At 37.9% G+C, this 19,870-nt stretch overlaps 1 protein-coding gene and 1 long non-coding RNA gene across 2 annotated transcripts; one reads left to right on the plus strand and one right to left on the minus strand.

Annotated features, from left to right (window-relative positions):
- Positions 1-1,440: 1,440 nt before the first annotated feature.
- Positions 1,441-4,007, minus strand: LOC117292967. Its single transcript, XR_004519342.1, has 3 exons — positions 3,598-4,007; positions 2,713-2,810; positions 1,441-1,799 (listed from the first exon to the last, which is right to left on the minus strand). It is a non-coding gene; the product is annotated as an uncharacterized LOC117292967 (long non-coding RNA).
- Positions 4,008-12,632: 8,625 nt separating this feature from the next.
- On the plus strand, positions 12,633-19,581 carry LOC117292774. The gene is made up of 3 exons (XM_033774923.1): positions 12,633-13,241; positions 17,229-17,421; positions 18,575-19,581. Exons 1-3 carry the CDS (start codon positions 12,822-12,824, stop codon positions 18,832-18,834), a joined length of 873 nt encoding a protein of 290 aa, XP_033630814.1. The 5' UTR covers positions 12,633-12,821; the 3' UTR covers positions 18,835-19,581.
- Positions 19,582-19,870: the final 289 nt, after the last annotated feature.

Consider the following 19,870-nt stretch of genomic DNA (forward strand, 5'->3'; position numbering starts at 1 on the left):
TTGCCTGAAATTGTACACAAGGGTCTTATCGAATTTGGCGAAATACACAAGGCTATTGTCTTGTGCACATTTTAGAGCAAAAATTTAAAAGTGCCTTATGGTCTTGTCGAATTTAGGCTGAAATTGTGCACTTTTAAATTTTCGCTCTAAAATGTGCACAAGACTATAGCCTAGTTGTAGAGGTGCAAAGGGTTAAACAGACCATAAAGGGTTATTTTGGAACTAAAGCTTTGAACCATTTGATTATTTTAATCTTATGGACCTTTATCATGCTGTATCCTTCTTGGTCATGTTCATTTTATCGGATAACAATAATGAATACCAATAATCATTTTGCAAAGAGGAACCAGACTATTTTGTTCTTCGAGCCTCGGTTTGGTTACATTGATATCGATGAGAACAATTCAAGATGGCTGCACCATGATAAAGGTATATTTAAATGTAAATATCTACAATAAAACTAAGATATAAACATTTCATTTCAAAGCGTGGTTGTGTTTTTGAGATATCGCAGAAAATAAGGAGAGAATTACGTCCACACAGGAAGAATACTCCCAGTTAAAAAAAAAAAAACATAAGAAGCGTTACGCGGTAACGGTTCTCAGATTCAAATTTGATGGGAAAAACATCTTTTAACATAACCACATTACTCCGAAGTGAAATGTTTCTCAAAAAGTGTTATACAACCAAACGCTGATAAAGGGTACTAACCAATGAATTTTTATTGCCATTCGTTTTAAGAGTGATTACCAAACGTATACATCGACTTTAAATAATAATTTTTATACATAACACTTTTTCAAAACATTTATTATACTTATTTCAAAGGACAACGCGCGCATTTTGAACTAAGATATCTGCCATGGGGCAATTAATCAACACATTAATGTGTGTAATACAAAACATGTTTAAACGCTAGATAGACAAAATGCCCGTTTTCTAAACAAAAACTGACATTAATTTTGTGGGCGGTGTGTGGGGTGTGCTAAGGTTTGGCGAGTGAAGATGTTATTTAAGTTGATAAAAACAGGATTGACAACCAAATTTCCATTTGTTGCATGTTGCTTGTTACTGGTAGCCAGCAGTTGTTTGTTTATCCTGAAAAATCGCGTAGAAATTTGGTTGGTTATCCTGTCGTTATCAAGGAAGAAATTTCATGCTAAGCAAATATTTGTGCTAAGCAACTCTATGAAATTGAACCCGGGGTTTGATTGGTACTTTAGGTAATTACTAAATGTTGTTATAACAAAAGTTAACAAAAAGGTAAGCTTTAAAGGCCCTGGACACTTGGTAATTACTCCAAATAATTGTGAGAATACTTGGTAACGAGCATGCAATGGAGGACTTAAACATTGTGAGTAACGGCACCCTCTGAAGTAACGTAGTTTTTGAGCATTAAAAGACCTCAGACCTGAAGACTTAATATTTGTTATGCATCTTAAAGTACACACGTTTGTGCAACATGGATTATTTCATTATTGGCCTGCAACTTTGATGACCAATTGAGTAAAAATTATCGCAGACTTTTTTAAGCATAATGTTGGGAAAAACAAGCAAAAATACTGATCTTTGAGAGTTACCAAATGTGTCCAGTGTCTTTAAAGACTATTGAGTAAACATAAAACTATCTAGACGATCCCTCCTGGAGTGGACTTGTGTACAAGTTCCTCGTTGTTGAGTACATGGCTAAACTTGAGCAAGTCCTTCGTCATCGGGTGGTTGCCGAGTGTCTGGAGTACAAAACAGGTCAGCCCATCAAATCCTTCCTCTCATCAGTGTTAGCCTCGACATCAAAGAGACTGCAGGAGAAAGAAAAAAACCCGTTATCACTTAAAGTTTGAACCGACTGTTTGTTTCAATGCCGTAGATTTGTAGATATATAACAGCAACAAAAACCTGAAAATTTAATTTCAAAAGATAGTAGCGTTTTCAGATATTGCCGAAAATCTGGAGCGGTTATGTCCACGCAGGAATACTAATTTGCAATTGTGATACACAAACCGAAAAAAAACACGTTTCTGTTGGTAATGCTTCTTAGATTCAATTTTTGCAGTACTGCATTATTTCAAAGTGAAAAGTTTACCAAAATGCAGTATACTATATCCAAAAGCTGTTGTGTTTCTTACCAAGTGTTTTTTTTTATAACCAAATGTATACCATCCCATAAGTTACAAGGAATAATCTTAGTAAACTGTCATCGTGGTGCAGAAATTTTTTTTTTATTAACCATCGTAACCAAACTGAAGCTGGAAGGGGAAATAGTCTGATCCCTTTTTTGATAAATTGAGAATTAACACTATGTGTCGTTGTGGATACAGGGAATCTGACAATCTTAACTCCAATCAGTTTATCACTAAAGGGGCATTTTGGGCACAGGGGCACGTGCTTGCAGTTGATGCATCAGTGAACAATCAAAAACCTGTACTCAATTAACAATTTAAGCCATCATTTGGAGGATCGTGGAACAAACTCTAATAATTCAAAGACAAAATAAAAAAGCTTTGACACAATGTAATAGCTTTTGAATCTCTTAAACTAATGTCTAAATCCAATTAGTTCGAGCGAGTCAAAAGCTATTACATATAAGTGTCGATGCTTGTTTAATTTGGATTTCCAAAACAACAATTATCAGAGTTTGTTCCACGATAACATCCTCTAAACGGTAGAGAAATTGTTCTTTGAGTATGTAGAATATTTATACGCATAACTTACATGCCTCGATACAAGTACGGTCTCATTCTTTGCTGGTAGATCATCTCGGATGGAGACTTCAGTCAAGACTACTTCATCAACTTCAGAAGAAACATAATCTAGAAGAAAAAATGTACAGAAAGGTTAACAGTTATTGTGATGGTCGAGCGTTTAAGTGCATGACTCAAAGATGATAAATTAATGAGACGGGTTGGATTCAAATCCCAGGCATGACCCTTCATCAGGAGTAAATGTGTGCCAGAGCAGAGATGGTTCGTGTGATTGGTTTAGCTTGGTGTGCTGCATATAGCTAAGTAAGGTTGAAAAAGTACCCAGTAGTATATTTAGATCGGTTTGTGAAGAATAGTCATCTTTTCTGGAATTGCACCATCATAACTGGGTCTAATATAATAGCCATTTTTATACTAATGTACTTGGGATCAAATCAGGGTCAGAAAACGGTGCTGAAAATAGTGCTTAACAATTTTATGCTTAGGCAGACGACTGGTCAAAATATGTACACATGGAGTGGTCGTTTGGCTTGTAACATTATTCTGGTAAGCACAATTTTGTTGTGCTTAGCTACTTTTTTGTGCTTAAGCAGCTGTATGAAATCGGGCCCGGATCAATCTGAAATTAGCCTTGTCACATTGATGAACTTTTTTACCAAACTATCATCAGTACCCCAGGGCTGCGACAAATACATCTGCTTTAGACAGAACAGGGACACAGAAGAAAACAAATTACAGGGGTACATTTTAGCGGTCGTAACCAATAACTGTTTCGGTTGAGTTTGTGAGTAGTAGATCACCGACCATTGACCGAAACATTTATTGGATCTCTTGTGCGAGATACCAAATACTTATACCCGATACTGGAACTTTGTCTGCAAACACTTGAACTCACTGACATCTGCTCACTCGCCAGGGACATCCAACTTAGTCCTGCTTGAAGAAGTTGTCAGTTCACATTAACTAGCTCATCATCTTCAGAGGGAACACAATCTGCATACTTGGAAGAAAAGTTCTAAACAAAGGTTATTATTTGTGATAACATCAAGTCAAACTTGGATGTATTATTAGACTACCTTAACACCCTATACCTGTCACCTAGCAACCCATGAGTTCCAGTGTACCGTCGCTAGCATCTACTGTAGAACAGACTGTGGAAAACAAAAACAAGTAAAAAGTTATTGTGGGGAAATTGTTCATAGGGGCTGCTGGGAAAAAACGATTGTTAATGCTGGAAAAAAATATTGTTGCTGGGGAAAAAACGATTGTTAATATTGCTGGGGAAAAAAACGATTGTTAATATTGCCGGGGAAAAAAACCGATTGTTAATATTGCTGGGGAAAAAAACGATTGTTAATATTGCTGGGGAAAAAACGATTGTTAATATTGCTGGGGAAAAAACGATTGTTAATATCGCTGTGGGAAAAACGATTGTTAATATCGCTGTGGGAAAAACGATTGTTAATATTGCTGTTGGAAAAACGATTGTTAATATTGCTGGGGAAAAAACGATTGTTAATATTGCTGGGGGAAAAAACGATTGTTAATATTGCTTGAGAAAAAACGATTGTTAATATTGCTTGAGAAAAAACGATTGTTAATATTGCTGGGGAAAAAACCGATTGTTAACATAGCTGGGGAGAAAAAACGATTGTTAACATAGCTGGGGAAAAAACGATTGTTAATATTGCTGGGGAAAAACGATTGTTAATATTGCTGGGGAAAAAACGATTGTTAATATTGCTGGGAAAAACGATTGTTAATATTGCTGGGGAAAAAACGATTGTTAATATTGCTGGGGGAAAAACGATTGTTAATATTGCTGGGGAAAAAAACGATTGTTAATATTGCTGGGGAAAAAAACGATTGTTAATATTGCTGGGGAAAAAAACGATTGTTAATATTGCTGGGGAAAAAAACGATTGTTAATATTGCTGGGGAAAAAAACGATTGTTAATATTGCTGGGGGAAAAAACGATTGTTAATATTGCTGGGGGAAAAAACGATTGTTAATATTGCTGGGGGAAAAACGATTGTTAATATTGCTGGGGAAAAAACGATTGTTAATAATTGCTGGGGAAAAAACGATTGTTAATCTACCTAGGCCAAGACTACCATTACTCTAGGCCAAGACTATCTTACCACTCATACAAACCTAATATCACTGTTTCTCATGGCTGACCTCTCTGCTTTCTCAAGATGAAGACAACTTGCTCCCCCCCCCCTCTGTCTTTCTCTTCTTCTTTGTCCTCTTCTTCTTGTGTCTTTCTGTGTCTTTCGCAGCGCGAACAATTTGACTTATTTTTGGAAAGTAATTCGCAATTAAAATAATTTAGAGGGCTTGCTTTTGTTTGTACCATACCTACATTCATCTTTGATGTAATGCTCATTTTAGGAGTGTAAATATTAATTTAGCTGCATTGTCTAAATTATGTATTTAATACTCCTAAATCAAAACATTCACTATCAAAGGAATGTTGATCGGACGGGGAAATTTTGATTGCAGCTTATCTCAGATTACTTTCAGAAAAGCAAAGAGTAGTGTTGATTTTGTTTTCCTACAAAAGAGCGAGAGTTACAGCTAGATGCTAAGATTTTGTTTTGTATAATACCATATTAATTGTTTGCAATTTCAAGGACTTGCTTTCATTTATGCTCAGTTAAAAATCAGCTGCATTCAAAATTGATTCAATGCTGATCTTAGGAAGATGTAAATATTAATTTAGCATATCTAAATTAAGTATTTAATACTCCAATATCAAACATTTTATTATCAAAGTAATGAATGCAGATTTGACAGGAATAAGTTAGTTGTTTGAAATAACCCTAAAAAAAAAAGGTCTAGCCTTTAATTACAATGCCCATTGGCACAGTAAAAAAGGCCATAATTTTTTTATGGTGTAATTTTGTTTCAATTTTCAGGGAAAGTGTATTAAATCAAAACATACTTTATGGTTTGCTTATTTACAATTTAATATTTTCAAATGGATTTTACCTCAAGTAGCGTGTTAGTTGTTTAGTGGTATTTGGTACTTAAAGTTATGCTTGAAATATAATATCATGACAATTGTGACTAAATAATAATCAAACCATATTATTTTATATTAGTTTATTAACCCTATCAAGTTTATCTCTTATATGGATTACATCAAGTGACCATTTATTAAATTGTAGTGGTTTGCCCTATATGACACTGAACGTTATGACAATTATAACTAAATATGACAACTGACGACTTGAAGTTTCAGCACCAATGGAAAGTTCCAGAAAGATTGATAGTCTTCTAACTAAAAAGCATCATTGGCTTCGACCAATATGCAAATCAAGAAAAAGCCCAGAGACCGAGTGACTTCACCTTAAAAACTTTTCGTTTAGGACAACATCAACAAGTTTCTGGAACATCTTGTAGTGGGCATGGGAGTTACAGCAGGGGTGGGACTCTGCAAGAGAACGGGTTAGATCTTCGCTACCTTTCGCAGTCTTCACTCTTGTTTCTCTGTCTTGTCTCCTTTGACAAACTTGCAATATCCGACCTCCTTTTATTTTTTGTGTGAAAATGCTTATATTTTTTGTTTTTCTTCTTGATAGGTCAAACTTTAACGCAGTGCGCATTTTTGGACTTAACTGCCATCTAAGTAATGCCCTAATTAATTAACCTGATGGTATTTCTATAATACTCTATATCTGATGAGGTTTCTTTAATATTCTACCTGATGAGGTTTCTTTAATTTCTTTAACTTGATAAAGGTTTCTCCATTGTTCTATCTGGGGAAGTGTCTTTAATATTCTACTGATGAGGTTTCTTTAATTCTTTACTGATGAGGTTTCTGCTCCATCTGATGAGGTTTCTTTAATATTCTAGGTTTCCTCAAAGTTCCATCTGAAGAGGTTTTTTTAATTTTCTATCTGATATTGGTTTCTTCAATGCTCTCTAGTGAGGTTTCTGAGGTTTCTTCAATGTTCTATTTGATGAGGTTTCTTTAATATTCTATTTAGTGAGGTTAAGGTAAGGTATATTCTACCTGATGAGGTTTTTATTGTTCTAGTTCTACATGACGAGGTTTGTTTAATGTTCCATCTGATGAGGTCTGGTCAAGAGATTTCGTGAGGAAATGCAGTCAAAGTTTCATTAAGGAAGTGAATTCGCACTAGCTTCCGCTTCCTTAAAAGATGGAGGTCGGATAAAGCAATTTGCCCCTACCTTGATCCTTTGGCGACTCTTCGTCAGGATCCATAGACAAACAGCACACACACAGCTTCCACACAATCCATAGACATTCAGCTAACTCTGGTTACAGTTTTTAAATACATTCAGCTAACTCTGGTTACCGTTTTTAATGTTTGATAGTCAGCAGTGAGTTCGCCTCACTAAGCAGTGCCTTCAATGCAGTTGCTTCAATGGCTCTTGATTCTTGGCTGATTCCTGCAGAAACCTGTATAGTAAAACAATTGTTGGAAGACTTTGTTAAGAAAATGGATACAAGTCAGTTTAGTAATCGAACGAAGTTTACCCACATTGTTCGTTGATCTAAACTACTGCATCAGTTGTTCTAATGCGGTCAGCCCCTGTTCATGGGCCCAGTTGTATATAGTGCTGCTTCAGCACACAAAAATAGAAAGAAGGTAAGTGCAACATACTTATGTTTGCCCAAAGAACTTGAACAATTTGGCAGGGTGTACTTTAGGCAATTACTCCACCAGTTAACGTCCACAAAAAACATACTTGGTAAAAACAAAAACAATGGAGAGCTGATGTTGATACTATAAAACATTGTTAGAAACTACCTTTGAAGTAATCCATGTGCGTTTCGGAGAAAGAGGTTATTTTTACCCCAAAATTTAATCTGAGAAATTCTTCAGGCATATCGTTGAAGATTTAAAATTAGTGTGTCAATAATTCCTCCCTGGTGCAATATTGAAACAGCCAAATTTCGTGGAGATTTTGTTTTGTCAATTAAATCCAGTCACATATTGTGTAGAAAATGTCACCTCTTATAAACAAACCGAGGGAAATTGTGCATGTTCAAACTGGTCCAAACTGGTTTGGAAATGCACAATTTCTCTCGGTTTATTTTTAAGAGGTGAACATTTCTGCACATGTGACTGGATTTAATTGACAAAACAAAATCTTGTCAAAAATTGTGACAAATTTACCTGCAAAGTTCATACCAAGCGACGTCCACATCCAAGTGCCTCCATGCCGCATTATTAAAAATGGTCAGATGCATTGCTCACACATTCAGTGCTTTGAAAATTGTAACAAATTTATTGCAAAGTTCATTAAAAAAAAGCGACGTCCGAATCCCACAACCTCCCGTCCGCAGTCCAGTTGTAGAAACGGCAATGCTGTGCTCATTGCAGTGCCTTGAAACGATGCAGAAAACTCCTCACTGGCACAACAAAGGGCCATGTTCACGTGGCTTTTTTAGTGCTCTATAAAAAACATTGCGGAAAAACTCGTTATCTACACAATAGAAAAGGAATCTTTAGAAATTTGGATGATCACCTTTACAATTTGCTCTTCTAGCAGTTAGGTATGGTTACCACCATTTACACAATGAGCTGGCTTTAAAGGTATGGACACTATTGGTAATTACTCAAAATGTTAGCCTAAAAACTTACTTGGTAACAACCAGGTAACAACCAATGAAGAGCTGTTGATAGTTTAACATTGTGAGAAATGACTCCCTCTGAAGTAACAGTTGTTTTCGAGAAAGAAGTACCGGTGTTAGATGCAATTGTGTCCGCCATGCAATACTGTCCGCTCCGGACACTTTTGCATATGTAATCTTGTCCGGGGCTATGCAAAAACCGTCCGGTGGACATGTACATGACTGTACCATAGATATACCATTGGTCCGTCGACCAATGGCGTTTAATTCACTGCAAGGACGGTTTTGCACGGGGGCGGACACAACTGCATATGCAAATGTGTCCGGGCGGACACAATTGCATTATGCAGCAGCGTCCGGGCGGACACGATTGCATATGCAAAACCGTCCGGCGAATATTATTGCATATGCAATAATGTCCTCCGGGTAGTGTTGCATAGAGGACATAATTGCATGCGATACCGGTATTTTGATTTCGAGACATTAGAATTAGATTTTGAGGTCCCGAAATCAAGCATCTGAAAGCACACAACTTCGTGTGACCAAGGGTGTTTTTTCTTCCATTATTATCCCACCACTTCGACGACCAATATTGAGTTCAAATTTTCATAGGTTTTTTTTATGCACGTTATGTTGAGATACACCAAGTGAGAATACTGGTCTTCGACAATTACCAATAGTGTCCAGTGCCTTTAATGTTTTGCCATGCAATTTGGACGAGAAGCATTCCTGCACGAAAACAGTTACGTAATCATTATTACCATGGCTTTCTGTCTGTTCTCAGTGCCTATGCACTCCAGTTATGTCAAGAATTAGGCCAACGAGGGCTTTTCTATAGCCTTAATTTCCAACTAATCCGCACGCACTCATAAAGACTCCCGGGTCAGTAACCCGCATCCCCGGGACGCAATTTTTTTCCCCCAAACGACGTTGCAATATTTTTCTACCCTTTCCGTCAAAATTGGCTCTTTCCGTCAAAAGTACGTCATAGTGAAATTGGCCTGCTCTTTCACCAAATCATTGCAATGTCGTTTGGGGGAAAAATGATAGCCCCCGGGGACCCGTGGGAAAAAAGGTCCTCATGGATTCCCTTTTTTAATCGAGTACGATGGGGAACGATGGGGACAAAATTGTTTTTATTTTTATGGATTCCCTTTTTTTAAATCGAGTTAGAAGGGGGCAAAATCCCCATTGAGAAGCACAGAAAACAAATTGCGGGCCCGTGGAGTCTGGCTCATTTCTGGAAGCATTTCACAAAATTACTCAGGAACGGTTTAACCGACGCTGAATTAGACTTATTAATATATTTTTCTTTTACTAGTTTACAGGTTAGCCAAACTCATAAATGAGTCAATTCTGACCAAGATTTATTAAGAATGTGTATCTCTATATTATGCAACTCATCGACTGGTTTCAAGCACTGTGTGCTTCCCTCCATCCTACAATAATGATTAGCCCGGTTTTATTTAAAGGAATATACAATTATATCTTCAGCCGCACTGAGTTTTTAAGTAACAAAAATCTTCTTCTTCACATCAAACCATTTATATCGGATCCAACGCAAAAAGTAGGCACAAATAGTTGAATAAACCATGGAAATATGAACTTCTGATTATGTTCAGTTTTCTTTGATTTTAGCATGTGTATAGATATAGAAATGGATATTATCTGATTTTAAAGTTACACGCCTCGATTTTCGGATTATGTTTTTGTTATCTTTGAGCGAATTTTGACATGCCAAGGATAATACAGAGATATGTGTTTGTTTATGGCTGAAGGAGTGAATATGTGGAAACCTCGACAATAATATCGTTTAAGGTTTTATTTAATCATACATTAATGGCGGGTTTTTTTTCTCGTGCAAAACCTTAAATGAAAGCGTGTAGTTTTTCGAGTATATAAAGTATCGCTATTTTAAATTTAAATATCAATTTTGAGTAAAACAAGCCAAAAATAAAACATTAAACAGAATTTTGCCGGAACAGCAACCGATCTAAGCCAATCACGCGCAATATTTGGTGTGCATGACGCGTCAACAACTTCATACATGTATACCTAGACTTCCTTCAAATATTAGTTCACCCAAGACCAACAAATAAAATGGTCAAATGATCAGTTTCCGGTGTCGCATGCAATTATGTCCTCTATGATGCAATACTATCCCGGAGGACAGTTTTGCATATGCAATAATGTCCGCCGGACGGTTTTGCATTGCAATCGTGTCCGCCCGGACGCTGCTGCATAATGCAAGTGTATCCGCCCGGACACATTTGCATATATGCAGTTGTGTCCGCTCCCGTGCAAAACCGTCCTTGCAGTGAATTAAACGCCATTGGTCGACGGAATAAGTTCGCCATTTTTTGTTACAAGATAAGTGCATGTCATGAATGACATGGGAAATGTTCGGCCGTTGAGTATTCGCTGCAATCATAAAATAAGTTTTTGCATAGCCCTGACACGATTGCATATGCAAAAGTGTCCGGAGCGGACAGTATTGCATGGCGGACACAATTGCATCTGACACCGGCTACATGCCATCTTAAAAAGGGGTCGGGTCGGGGTGCGTTTTGCCGATCGTACGCAAAATCGGCCATTGGTCAGTGATAATCCAATATGGCAAATTCAACAGCACACAAAATGTTCAATTTAATTCAATTTAATTTTGTATTCAATTCTTTCAATTCTTTATTCAATTCTTTAATTTTGCGCGTGATTGACTGAAATCGGGTTTTGGAGAAACTTTGATGTAGAAAAAAAATCGCATCTCATCAGAGAGAGTCCTAAGTGGACGCCATCAAGTTCCCCAAGCGTTCATGCTACAAGGAAAAGATCGTAAACTACTTATTGTAAAACGGTTTTTAAACACAAGTGGTGGTCGTTCACAAAGAGTTAAGACTAGTCTTAACTCGAGTTAGGACGAGTTACTAAGCCATATGTTTTTATATCTGCTTGGACTAGTCCTAAGTTAAGACTAGTCCTAACTCATTTATGTAATCGACGGCAGGTAATTACAAAACTACCGAACAAATTCTAAGTGCTCCCAAAATTGCAATTTTTTGTAAGAATGTGCAAAACAAGGCCGCCATCGTGATAGAAAGTGTTTTTGTCGTGACGTCAATCATCGTTGCACAGGGTGATCCGGCCTCACTGACGTCCGAGAGCTAGTCAAGCAACAACAACAACAACAATTGATTAGTCACTCACGTTTTAAAAGCACAATACAAATTCTATAAAGAGCATGAATTAGTTTATAAGTTCCGCGTAAAGAAACCAGATCGTTAGCTAAAGTCAGCACCAACAACCCATAAATCATAATAATGTCAAGTATTGTGAGTGAACTGTAGGTGAGTGTGACGGGGCAAAGGGTTATCGTTCTAACATGTTGACATTAGAATGTAACCAGTAACACCAGGTACACAGAACAGTGTGTTGTGACTGGATACTATCATTGCGCTGTTGGTGTACGTGACCCAATTTTCAGTTTGTTCATCCAGGCCTGATACTTCACGGAGGCGATTGCCTCCATGCCCCCTGTGGGCATTGCTTTGGTGCCCTAGAAATCCTCCAGTAGAAATCATTATAATTTTCCCATGGGTGCTCCATACCAACACGGAGGTACCTCCATGATACGAATAAATGCCTTTATGCCCTTGCCCTTTTAAAAACGAAGAATCAAACAGGTATGTTGTGGACGCTACAGCGCGCTGCCCCAGTATCACTCCTGATGGATACAATTTCATAAAGCTGAAAAGCAGGAAATACTGCTTGACAAATTTATGCTGAGCAAAAACTGAGTCAGGCACCAACCACAACAATGCAAACTTAATGTAACATGGGCTGGTAACCTGTTTCTGGTAAGTAATACTATTCTGTCCTTCGCACAAAAAAAATTGTGGTCCTGCTGCGGACAGCTCGTCCTTAAATTTGTCTAATAGTTTCATTATATGCTTTGGTGAAATTAAATTAATTAGCTTTCTTATCCACTTGGACCAAATACTTTGAAATGGTGAGCAGGGAACAAGTTCTCTATATAGCATTTTTACTATTGGCAAAGTTATTGATTCCCTTTTTTGAGGCCGTCAAAAAGATTCCCTTCGAAAATCTAGACAAGGCACCTGTCTAAATTGAAGAAAGTGACTGGCATTGGGGATTCACATATGGATCAATGATCCCATTGATGTGCAAATCAATTGGGCCGCCATGGGGGGGGGGGGGGGGGGGGTTGTAGGGTCACTCAAGCACGTCACTGTGTGGTTGTAGATGGTACAGCAGCAACGTAAATCCTGTACCCCAGCAACAGACGCTATACGCCATTACTGTCTCCGGACTCGCAGGAACAATTTTGTCCACCAAGTTCCCAGGAAATTTATCGTTTTGAAATAGTGCTATGGAAGTGTACACCGCATCGATATAACTGGTTAATTTAGTGACTTTCATGGAGGAATGTTTTTAAGTTGACAATGTTCGTGGGGAGTTGAAATTTGATCGCTGAAAAACTAAAGCCACCATGAATAAACTCACAGTGAATGTACCTACGGGTCGGCCTGCCGTGGCCCGACACACGCTACAGATATCCCTCAACCGTTCCGTACCAGCAGTCACCGATGAGGATATCGACAGGTCCCTGTTTACCTACCCATCCTCATCGTCTCAGAAGAATCGTGTCAGCCCTACGATGGCTAGCAGCACCAACGAGTTCGGAACGAGAACACCGAGAGGTGGTCCCCAGTCCCGCGGTAGTCCGGCCGGGGCAAAGATTGTAGACTTCGGGAGAAATGTGGAGCTTCAGCCGAGGGGAAAGTTTAACGTCAGGGGTGTGGGGGTTGGAGGCTTCTTTCCCCCGGTGAAGTTGAGGACGGGTACGTCTGGAGTTCGGTTCTCTACATCAGCTGGAAGTACGAGATCGTGTAAATCCGCCATCCATTCGGTATGTATAGTTCCTAGCAACATGCCTGGCAAATTTTCTTTGACAAAATTGTCGTATCCTGTCCCAACTTTTTCACTTGTTATTAAAATAAATTAGTATCTAATTTACTCAATTGAGTAAAGTTTGGTAAATCCGCCAACCATTCGGTATGTATTATTCGTAGTTAAAGCAACATGCCTAGCAAACTTTCTTTGCCAAAATTTCCGTATCCTGCCCCAACTTTTTCACTTGTTATTAAAATAAATTAAAATCTAATTTACTCAATTGAGTAAATTTTGGTACAAATATTACAAATGAAATCGGTGTCACCCATCAACACTTCATTAATCAAATGATCAAAGTTTATGAAAGACAATTTTATTACTTTTCTGAAAACGATGGCAGTCTTCATGTAAACAAATGGATTTAAATAAATTAAGTTCCCGGAAGAAACAAATAATAATGCCTTCAGCAAAAGTTATGCAAAAATAAGTCACTTGGGTTAATATTTTTTTGATGAAATTAAATTTTTAAATTCATTATCTTTACTCATATAACCTCGATATCTATAAATAAATATTCAATCCGTGTGTTCTAATGAGTAATGATTTAGAAGATGATTTTTACAAGTAGATGAGAAATCAAGAATGCACAATTCTCACTTTCCCCTGTACATTTAGTAAAATATAATCAATAATTAAGAACAAAGATTACTCAAGTATGCAGTTTATCACACCGGTTTACATACATGTATATAGTATTTTATTGTAGCTTGTATTGTCCTTATTTATCTTATTTATGTATTTTTGTTTGGGTATTTTGTTTTGCATGAAAGTACTCTCACTTAAAAATAACACTTTATAGACAGTGGACACTTTTGGTAATTGCCAAAGACCAGTCTTCTCACTTTTAGTATCTCAACATCTGCATAAAATAACAAACTTGTGAACATTTGAGCTCAATTGGTCGTCGAAGTTGCGAGATAACTATGAAAGAATAAAACACCCTTATCACACGAAGTTGTGTGCTTTCAGATGCTTGATTTCGAGACCTCAAATTCTTAATCCGAGGTCTCGAAATCAAATTCGTGGAAAATTACTTCTTTCTAAAAAACTACGTCACTTTAGAGGAATCCGTTTCTCACAATCTTTTATATCATCAACCTCTCCCAATTACTCGTTACCCAGTCAGGTTTTATGCTGATAATTATTTTGGGTAATTACCAATTATTATTGTCCCCTGCCTTTAAACAAAGCCATTTTGATTAATCTATAATTGAACTAAACATCTCTACAGAATTATTAAAAACATTCTTTCCAAAGGTATAATGTCATCATCGTTCTTGCAATAAAAACAATCTACCACACCGAAACTCCGTAATGTTATATGACGAATACAAGTTTCAATGAAAAATCACCGTCACTGTAAAAATGCTTTGCATAGTTTCACGTCATCATCATTCTTGCAATCAAACTAGTAATATACCACACTCTGTTTTGTAATGGCAAGAATAGAAGTTATACCAAAAAAAAAATCGTCGTCACACCAGCTGATAGTTAATTACAGTATACAATTTACACAATACAGTAATCATGAAAAATATTGGGCTTCTTTTAGTTTCCGAAATCAAATAATAGTGCCCCATTCCAAGCGAGCACCACCTGTTGACCAACATACAGCAATTTCCAGGCAATTTATCAGCATGCTGTCATTAAATGGGTTACATGGTCTCACGCGATCTTGCCCTTGGAAATTGTGTTCACGAGAGAATGGTGAATGCTCGCACTCCCTCATTTTTAGTGGCACTTTCATTACAAATTTATATTTCTTCCCATTCGTAAGATTTGAAACTTTGCATGGTGGAAGTATAACTAAGAGAGAGTTTTATACCGTAAAACCATGTAGATACCTCTGGTTTGAGTCGTGTTGGTTTTGGTGTTACCGCAAACCTCTCTTGGTATTCAAGTTCGGCAAATTTCTCTTGCATTTGTGCTGTGAATATAATTACTTTTCAATTTATTTAATTCAAAAATGGTTTATTAAATTATATCTCGCAGTTAAAAACTGCACATGAATTGCACATGTCAACATCATGTTAAAAAAAATTACATCAAATAGTAATTAACAAAGAAAAAGATATCAAACAAGAAATTATTATATACAAATCTAGTTTTCGAAAACACAACTTCATGCTGGAGCGAAAAGAAAGTATTCACGTTTGAAAAAGAAAAAAAAAACAATCCCTGTAGGACAACACTTGACGTTAGTTTACGATCAAAATGACATGCACCAAACCAATAGTTAATTTTCAAACCAACAATTCGTCTATTTACTTTTCAATTGAGTTCTATATCTGTCCACTATAGTACTATTTAAAGAAATGCACAAACAGAGTGTGAATTGAACATCTTAACTCCAGATGAGCAAATAACGAATTTACATGCAGCTTTTAGCACTTGTTGTGCATTGAAACTGGTAAAGCACATTCCATTTCACAACCCATTTAATCGTGACGACACATTTCACCTTTCGCTTGTTGCCACAACTCCGTACAAAGTGGATGTGTGACAATGCGGAACCTGTGTTGAGTGGGTATACTTGTCTGTTGTTCATAAGAAAGTATTGGTCATTTGTTTGTTCTGCTCTGGCCGTTTCGATTGTGGATGAAAGTGCCTACAGCAAGGACTCTCGATTTATGTAGTGGCCCTCTCCGGATACTCATTGTTTGCAATTGGGCTTTGTAGGAAGTCACGACAGAAGAAATTCGGAGGGACTACTATACTATAAACTAAGGAACTTGGTCCACACTCGGACACTCCGAGGCTCAATTTCATGGTTCTGCTTACCGCGAAATTATGTGCTTACGGTGCCTGTTAAATTATAGAGGACCTTGCTCCATGGTTAAACCAAACACTATTCTATCAGCCTGAAGCGGTAAGCAGAGCCATTAAATATTAGGCCCATGCTCTTTTTATACTCATTCCGAATCACTGGAATGTAGAAAACTTCTGGATGGATCGATTCGGATTGCCCCTTCAGCCTTATTTGGCTTCTTGCCCCTTACCCCCTCCCCCATTTTGTCCGTAGTGTCCCTCCATCCCAAATCTCAAACTTTTCCCCAAGACTTCTGGCCAACGGATAGAGCAAGTTACTGGGGCGATGTTCTCCTTTTAGTTCGAAATTTGTACAAATTTCGAGAAAAAAAACAAGTATTTTTCAAAATTTGTCTTTATCGGTTGTCGGCTGATATTGACAAATTTCGAAAAGGCAGTACATCACCGATAATGAAAATAATCGGGGAAAACAAAAGGTTTTACCCCCAAAAGGGTATGTCACGATTCGGTTCAAAAAGGCCCCTGATTGTACAACACCAAATCTAAACGTGATAAAAATGCGACAAAGTCTTTTTATCTTCGATGACTTTTATAATAATATTCACAAATTTTCACATAATTGGGGGTGTGTTCATGACATTTGACATAGAAATGTTGCTGGCCAAGAGAGTTAATTTAACTGGTTCTGATTATCCGGCTGTTTTTAGTGTAGAAATTTAATTGTTTTGACCTAAACTTATAAGGACATGCTTAACATCTTTTGGTAATCGTCAAAGACAATTGCATAAATGACAAACCTGTGAAAATTTGAACTCAATTGGTCGTCGAAACTGCGAGATAATAATGGGAACACCCTTTTGTCACATGAAGGTTTGCTTTCAGATGCTCAAATTTCGGGGCATCAACATCTCTAATTCTGAGGTCACAAAATCAAATTCAAAAGTTTTAGTGGAAAACTACTTTCTCGAAATACGTTACTTCAGAGGGAGTCGTCTCTCACAATGTGTTACTACTATCACGCAGCTCTCCATTGCGTGTTATGCTAACACTTAATTTGAGTTTATAGGGCCCATAGCCTATAGTGTCCACTGCCTAATAACTCTAGCTTCTGCTAGCTAGATGATTGGACATATCGAAATTAGCTACTATTTTTTCGTTTTCCTTCTTCTTTCAGAGCCCAGCACCATCCCCGCTCAATGTTGAACTAGCCCCTTCGAAGACTTCCAGGACGGCGGGAGAGTCTGACCGCCTGGATGCGTCGTCGATGGACCGGGACTGGTCCCCGACGACATCACGGTCAGAGAACCTTGCGAGGACGCATACATTGCAAGACAGACCCGGTAATCCTTATAACACAAGAGCTGCTGGTAAGTGTCGTTCGACTAGTTGCCATAACGTAACCCTTCTGTCGACGGCGTAGCCGGCTCCGCCGTCGTCAGAAGGGTTACGTTATCGCAACTATAGTTGGATATGCTGTTCTAAACGTCCGTAGGTTTAGTCGACAGAAACAAATTGATCAAATTTAAATAAAAATTGCGATTTCTGGCATATACATGTATATGACTTTTGGTGAGGACTGCTGGTGTTACATGCAATTATTTTGTTCCTCTATGCAATACTATCCGGAGGACATATGCAATAATGTTCACCGGACGGTTTTGCATATGCAATCGTGTCCGCCCGGACGCTGCTGCATAATGCAATTGTGTCCGCCCGGACATATTTGCATATGCAGTTGTGTCCGCCCCCGTGCAAAACTGCCTTGCAGTAATTTAAACGCCCTTGGTCGACGGAACAATTTTTTCTTACAATCTAAGTGCATGTCATGAATGACATGGGAAATGTTCGGTCGTTGGGTATTCGCTGCAATTATAAAAAAATACGTGACCATTCACGCTGCATACGTAGGTTCAGTGCATGCACGCTCGCTTATGCACGCACATATTATACTTGTACAGTCATGAACATGTCTGTCGGACAGTTGTTGCATAGCCCCGGACACGATTGCATATGGTATGCAAAAGTGTCCGTATCGGACAGTATTGCATGGCGGACACAATTGCATATGACACCGATCACTTGGTATCTAAGTTACACCCGAGTCGGCCCCGAGTCAGTAGACCCATTATTCGTGAAACGTAGTTTTTTTTTCAGGTATCAGAATTAAAGAAAACCACGTAAAACTGAGGCTTCGTCTAATTGAAAACAAATTTAAAGATGCAAACGTATTCATCTTGAATGTTCGTACTAGTACGGAGATGCATAGTTTAAAGATGCAAATGTCATTACATTGCCCCAGTTACTTGGTCTACAGTTAATCGTGGAGGATGATAAATTTACAATTTAATGTTTTCATTGTAAACAGGTCTACAGTAGGCTTCCGATCAAGCTACCTGGGATTGTTAACTAAGTGTCATACCAGAGAGAAAACCATAGAGCAAGGACTTGCTCTTTGGTCATACAAGTGTCATTAAATCCCCTTCTTTAAAAACAGAAATCTATCTATATTTTCCTCTCCAGCTTCGAGGGAAACACTTTCAATCAAGGAGTCCTCCCCCTCCCCATCTCCGCAGGCCTTTAAATCCGGCAACAACCACACCACTCCTGGAAGCTCAAAATCCGGAACGCCCGACCAGCAACGTGCCAGCAAAGACGCAGCGTGGGTGAGATCCTTCAAGGTGAAACAGCGAAGGAACAACAGAGTCAAGGAACTGATGGAGAGTAAACCGGCTGGACTAGCCCTCACGAGTCCAACCAACATGGGTAGCTCAGTTTGGTGACACCCCTCGTTTGAAAACGAGATGATGGAGTAATCATGATGACATTCTTATATACAGGCCTAGGTGTCATTATGAAATTCGGGGTCTTCAAAAAATAGTTCGGATCTGAAGAGGGAGGGGCAGACAGAAACACGATTGGGGCAATGGGGGCGTTTCGAACCATTGGGGGCAAATGTATCAAACCATTCATTCGTGCATTTCTTTAAATTTGGGTGGGGGGGGAGGGGTGTCAATGGTGAGAATTGGAGGGGTCTTTCTTTTAAGCCATCTCTTATGCTCTTGGTTGGAACACATTAAGCAGCGATATGCAGGCCTACATAATGTTATTGACTTTATTTGTTTCCCCATCATGTACAGTACAGTATAACTGTTTTACTTTTATCAAAGAGTAAGTTTTATTTGTTTTTTTAAGGGGCAACGGCATACATAACCAACTAAGTATGATGTACATAGTGTAACAACGCAAGATACACTGTACATTGTATTCTGTAATGTTACATTTTTGTTTCAGAGGAAATCCCAAGTTATTCCTTTAGTTTCTTACAAAATGATGTCAATTGCAAATTTTCTATGAAATGATTTGTTCTCAATGGAAGCAAAACACATGCTTAGGGGCCTATAATAAAAAAGAATACTTGAACAGTCCAGTGTTAAGCACATCAAATCCAGCAGCCATTTCTGCATACAAAAATATAAAACTATTGGAGAGAAAGGCATTTGTTTTTATGTAGACTTAAAGGCACTGGACACTTTACTCATATATTAAAATACTTCAGACCTGAAGCATTAAGGCATCTGAAAGCACACAAATTTGTTAAAAAAGGATGTTTTTCTTTCGTTGTGCTCTTGCAACTTTGATGACCAATTGAGTCAAGATTTGTTATTTTATGCATATGTTGGGAAAACAGGGAAATATGTACTGGTCTTTGACAATTACCAATTATGTCCAGTGTCTTTAAAACTAGACTTTTTATTTGATATGTAGAGACTAGAGTATGGTTTCATATTTCTGGTCATGTCTTTTAATAAAACATTC

Source organism: Asterias rubens, chromosome 7, assembly GCF_902459465.1.
Source record: "Asterias rubens chromosome 7, eAstRub1.3, whole genome shotgun sequence".
Taxonomy (NCBI): domain Eukaryota; kingdom Metazoa; phylum Echinodermata; class Asteroidea; order Forcipulatida; family Asteriidae; genus Asterias; species Asterias rubens.